General features: G+C 38.7%; 1 protein-coding gene across 4 annotated transcripts in view; it reads left to right on the plus strand.

The window, feature by feature from the left end:
• The window catches only part of LOC105176964 (protein SAWADEE HOMEODOMAIN HOMOLOG 2), a 4,707-nt gene extending 514 nt beyond the window's left edge, over positions 1 to 4,193 (plus strand). The window contains exons 2-10 of one of the 4 annotated variants that reach the window (XM_020698860.1): positions 565 to 650; positions 741 to 786; positions 863 to 1,121; positions 1,248 to 1,292; positions 2,022 to 2,100; positions 2,206 to 2,257; positions 3,195 to 3,338; positions 3,439 to 3,558; positions 3,732 to 4,193. In XM_020698860.1, coding sequence (XP_020554519.1) covers positions 565 to 650; positions 741 to 786; positions 863 to 1,121; positions 1,248 to 1,292; positions 2,022 to 2,100; positions 2,206 to 2,257; positions 3,195 to 3,338; positions 3,439 to 3,558; positions 3,732 to 4,046 — 1,146 coding nt within the window. In that variant the 3' untranslated portion in view covers positions 4,047 to 4,193. Of the gene's footprint in view, positions 1 to 564; positions 651 to 740; positions 787 to 862; positions 1,122 to 1,241; positions 1,293 to 2,021; positions 2,101 to 2,205; positions 2,258 to 3,194; positions 3,339 to 3,438; positions 3,559 to 3,731 lie in introns of all 4 variants that reach the window. The other 3 variants (XM_020698861.1, XM_011099966.2, XM_011099964.2) reach the window with 3 other exon arrangements.

Here is a 5,362-nt window from a genome sequence, read left to right on the forward strand (position 1 = left end):
TGATGGTGCTGAAATTTTTGTTTTCTTGTAAATGCTTTATTTGCAACTTTGAAGTGATTCAGTTCAGTTGAAGCAAAAGCAATGCAGTTGTTATAGAGCAGGAAGGTATCGGTATTGGTACTGAGATCGTTAGGTGTTTGCAATTTGATTTTTCCGACTTTTGTTTAAATGGGGTCAGAATGGTATCTTCTTTTTCACATGATGAATGAATGCGTAGATACCGTGCTGCTTCTACCGGCAATTCAAATGTTTCCTTGCTCAGCCTCTCTTTTGTGAAAAAAGATTTTATCATCTTTAAAGTACATTTGGCTTATTGGTTTATGGATGGTCCGCCAGGTGCTAAGAGATGCAACAGATGAATTGCCTTCAAACAAAATGGGATGCTAAAAAAAAAGTTAAACCTACTATAATTTCTGTTTTTTCCCTCCACGTGTCCAGTGGTTTCGAGCATAATAGCTCATATAAATTCGACAATGATTCAGGCATTTAAAGAGTTACGTTCTGTTTGGAGAAACAGTTTGTACTTGCAACCTAATTTTTCTTTCCCTTTTGGTTATTTCAAAGGTTGGAGAAATGGAGGCTATTCTGCAAGCACACAATTGTGCAGTGCCTGCACGCGAGATACTCGAGGCTCTTGCTCAGAGGTTTAGGTAAGCAGATACAATGTTCCTGAAAATTCAATTAGTTCAGTCTTTACCAATCTCGTAATTAACTGAGATGTGAGTGATATCTGTTGATAGTTCCTCTGCTGAACGAGCCGGAAAGGTGGAAGTTTCAGTGAAACAAGTAATAGACTTTTCCCTTGTACACATGCTTCTAATATCTATTAGAAGCCGTCAATAACTTCAATTATATGCTACAGGTTTGGAACTGGTTTCAGAATAGGCGATATGCACTTAGAGCGAAAGCAGCTAGGGCTTCTGTTCCTGGGCAGGTGAACATGATGCCGGTGCCTCGAGATGAGCAAGCTGTAAAAAGTGTACCACAGGTTCCTCAATCTCAAGGCCCTCAACCACCGGTTACTCAACCACAGGTTCCTCAACCACAGGTTCCTCAACCACAGATTCCTCAACCTCAGGCTCCTCATCCTCAGGCTCCTCAAGCACAGCCTGCTCCTTCATGTAATATCAAATCATCTGATGTTAAAGATATTAAATTATTTCCTTTCCTGCTATTTACCGCTTCATCATTTCATTATTCTCCTTTTACCTGGTTTTAACTTTCATCATGTTTTCATCCAGCTTCAGTGAGAAGTATTCCTCAAGCCCCTCATCCTCTTCCTGCTCCATCAGGTAAGCTGCCAAAATGCTGAAAATGCTCTCCTCTGCTTCTCAACCTTTTGATATGGAGACTATTTGCATGTCTATCGTCATTATGAGAGCACATAGTTGCTTCTTATCTCCTCCCTTCTCCATCTTCCATATCTTTGTACATTCTCATTCTTGGCTTGCATCGGAGCTTTTAGCGAGTGCGTCCAGTGTTAACTTCATTCCCGAATTGGGTAAACTAAAATGTGAAAAAAGTATCTACTCTTCTTTTTTGTCCCATTTATCAGTGTGTACTGCACAAGATCTTTGAAAATTTTCATTGTTTATTTATTCTTTTCACCCTTTGTGCCTCTTACCTTATCAACATTTTTCAGCCTTTATTTATTTCCAAAACCGAATACAAATAGTCCCTGTAGAACAGAATGACAGCTAATGTGTTGTTGCTATTAACTGTTGTCATCAAAGATTTCCACTTTTGCACTTATGCTTTCTGCGCACTTAAGTGCCTAATCCAGAGATATATCAGGATGTTTGGATGGTCTAGTAAATATTACAAGCAGTGCAATTATCTTGATAGTAAACATTCTACATGCTGCTCTCTTTCTTGTACTTTACTGGCTTTCTGACTCACCTGCCTGTACCACTTTGTCTCTCTATTTTCTTCTTTTGGACACTGATCCTCAAGGACGTCTAAACTATCTATGTTTTCATAATATCATCACGGATTAATTATACTTACTTATTTCTTATCAGCTGCACAAAATGCAGGCAGGAATGGTTCAGAGAATACTCAGATGGAGTTTGAAGCCAAATCTGCCAGGGATGGTGCATGGTTAGACATTGCTTTAATTTTTGGTTGAAATGTTTCATTTGCTTATAAGATATACCTGCTGCTTCCCCTTAGCAGTAAAGCATAAAGGATTTCTCACTATTTCAGGTACGATGTTGCATCTTTTCTGTCACATAGATCATTAGAGACTGGAGATCCGGTAATTTCTTGAAGCTTATCACCCTTTTTGATTTCTTAGAAGGAAGGTTTTCTGCTTGTTTGATTGCTTGGTCATCCTTGATTATCAATGGTTACGTCTGCTTGTTTGATTTCTTTTGATTTTCTGAATTTTCGATGGTCTCCGGCGGGTCTATGTGCAATGTAGATGAGATTTGTCACTGTGATTGCCCTTGGTGCAGAAGTACTTTATGGTCTTTTTGATGTCTGGATGTTCTTCCATTAGGGTGATTGGTCAGCATCTCGATCTTTTTCTTTCCGATGTTACTGTCTTATTAATCCCACTGTCCAATCTTTTCGTGATGAACTGTAGTGAGATTCATTTGCTACTAAACCTTGTGTTTTAGTAGTCGGCACCTACATGGATAAACCCATAGTACTTTCTGCATTTAGTGTCAATCAAGCCAGCTGGCTGTATCCTTGTGTTCGCACTTGGCTTGAACTAGACGAGCTTTCTTCTCAATACTTGAATTTGGAAGAGTACTGATGCTTACTTTGAAACAAAACGAGATCTTTAAGCTTGGGGAGATTTATTTATAGCGGTTTGCGAATTCAAGGATCTTGTGTCAGGTAAAAAGACCATAGAATAAAGTATAAGATTCTCTCAAATATCTGAATAATTGAAGCATGAGTTCCATATGTTTTGTTCATTAGAAATTTTTTACGGTTTACTTGTATAGTTCATATTCCTTCTAGGATTCAGTTTGAGGTGAGGCCTAACCAAACCTGGCCACCCTTTTGTTGACACGGGGGCAAACTTAGATTCAGGCCTTGACCATTGGCTTAAGCTCGATTTGGTTTGAATTGTTAGTAAACTCGGTTTCATCATAATTGAGTATGATGGAGCTTAAACATGGTTCAAGTACATAGATAGTCTTGTCATTATTTGCTTATCATGATGCATTATGTTGCCACGTCAGGAAGCTCTGGTTCGTTTTGCTGGTTTTGGACCAGAAGAGGACGAATGGGTCAACATTCGCAGGCATGTGAGACAACGATCACTCCCATGTGAATCATCAGAGTGTGTGGCTGTTCTCCCTGGAGATTTGATACTTTGCTTTCAGGTGCATCAAATAGATATTTGGAAAAATTGCTGTTGGGAGTTTATGGAAATTTACTTTGCTAGATCTGTGAGATTATCTTCTTAATATCTTTTCTTTTTAGGAAGGTAAAGAACAAGCCCTATACTTTGATGCACATGTTCTTGATGCACAAAGGCGGAGGCATGATGTAAGAGGCTGTCGTTGTAGGTTTCTGGTGCGATATGATCACGATCAATCCGAGGTAATCTGTGCACTCTTAAGATGAATAGGCAGGTTTTCTTGATTGCTGTTGGAAATATACTTTGGGGTTATTTATTTAACTCCAAGTCTGCAGAACATCATTCGAACTTTCAGATTCTGATTTGACACATTTTTTCATTGACTATACCTCCACATTCCGCTTCTCTTCTCTAGGAAATAGTTCCGCTCAGGAAGATTTGCCGTCGGCCTGAAACAGATTATAGGTTGCAGCAACTTCATGCTATGTCGGCAAATATGAATCCACAGAAAATGGGGATAGACCCTCAAGTAGGGAATAATGTTTTGAAGGTCGATGCCACTGGTGGAGCAACACAAAAGCAGCCCAAGCCTGAGGAGCGCATAGATACTAGATCAATGACAAATCCAGCTATTCTTACCAATGTTCCTGCAGCCTCTGAATCTAAATTACTAACATCTAAGATTTCTGATGCTGGAAATTCACCCGCTGTTGGAAACTCAAATTCTTGACATGCTACTATGGTAAATGACTGGTACTGATGGGTGAAGTCCAAGTATACAGCAAGGGTAGATGGGGAAACATTTCATGTTAACAATTTAGTTTGAACTATAACTGTTGTTTGTATTATGCTCTTAAAATAGTTCGAGTTCCTGCAACTATAGTCAATGGAGTTTACGTCATAACCCATTGGCATGTGAATGATTAGTCAGATAATCTCTTCTGCTAGGTCTTTGGAAGTTATCTGCTCTTTATGTGAATACCTTTATCAACTTTGCTAAGAAATTCTATGTATTTTTCGTGGTGAAGTCTTCTCTAGATGTCGGGCCAATACAAGCATGCACCAAGCAAAATATTGGTTTCTAAGCTACTTGAGTGTCCAATTCAGATATACGTGGGTTTTGGTGCTTGAAGTTTGTGCAGAGGGCAGTAACTTATGAGATGCTACATTGGGTTTCATCTCCCGAATGTTGCTGAAAGCTGAAATGTGCTTGTGGGAGGCGATGACTGATTTTTCAACTTGGTTTCTGCCGGTGTTAGAAGGACCGTGTCAGTTACTTCAGAGTATGTTATAGAAACCGTTGCCAGGCGCTGATAAAGGTTGATGTTAGCTTGAAATGCCTGTTAATTTGCTGATACATGTATAGTCGAGAAAGATGTTTTGAACCCAGTACTATAGGTGATACACTCAACCGATGACCTGGTATACTGTAGGTGATATACCCGCTGGATGCTCTAGCCTATTTCTGATACATTTTACATGTACTATGATACATGTTGAGTGGCATATTTTTATGTGCATCAGGCCTGAAAAGACCAAACAGTGGAACTGTATCATACTATCATATCAGCAAAATACAGATTATATTGTCGCCTGTTCAGGTAAGATTTTCCCCATTTGATCAAAGCTTGATCAGTTTGACATTGTGTGTCTGCTGTTAGCTTGTTCAGCATTTTGCTCAGCCTGTCTTGGCTTTCCCAGGACTCTATGGCGCCAAATGAGTCTAGCTTTTTGTTTTTATTTTAGGGATAATTATGATGTCCACTCCGTGTAATTACACGTAGATCTTATGTAGTTTTAGATAGAAATAAACATTGAGAGTATTAGATGTAGTTTTTCAAACCATAGAAAATCTACATATATTTATACCACCAAACTTCAACAGAAAATAGTGTAATGATCCCTCAATTTATAACATACATATGTAACCATTTGGGAAAAGAGTGAAATCCTAGAAATGAACTCAAGAGGAAGCCAGAGTTAGTTGGGGAGAAACAGATTTAAATCTGTCTTATAATTAAGTTTCATTTTATTCAAATGTACAAA

This window comes from Sesamum indicum, linkage group LG14 (assembly GCF_000512975.1).
Source record: "Sesamum indicum cultivar Zhongzhi No. 13 linkage group LG14, S_indicum_v1.0, whole genome shotgun sequence".
In the NCBI taxonomy this organism is placed as follows: Eukaryota; Viridiplantae; Streptophyta; class Magnoliopsida; order Lamiales; family Pedaliaceae; genus Sesamum; species Sesamum indicum.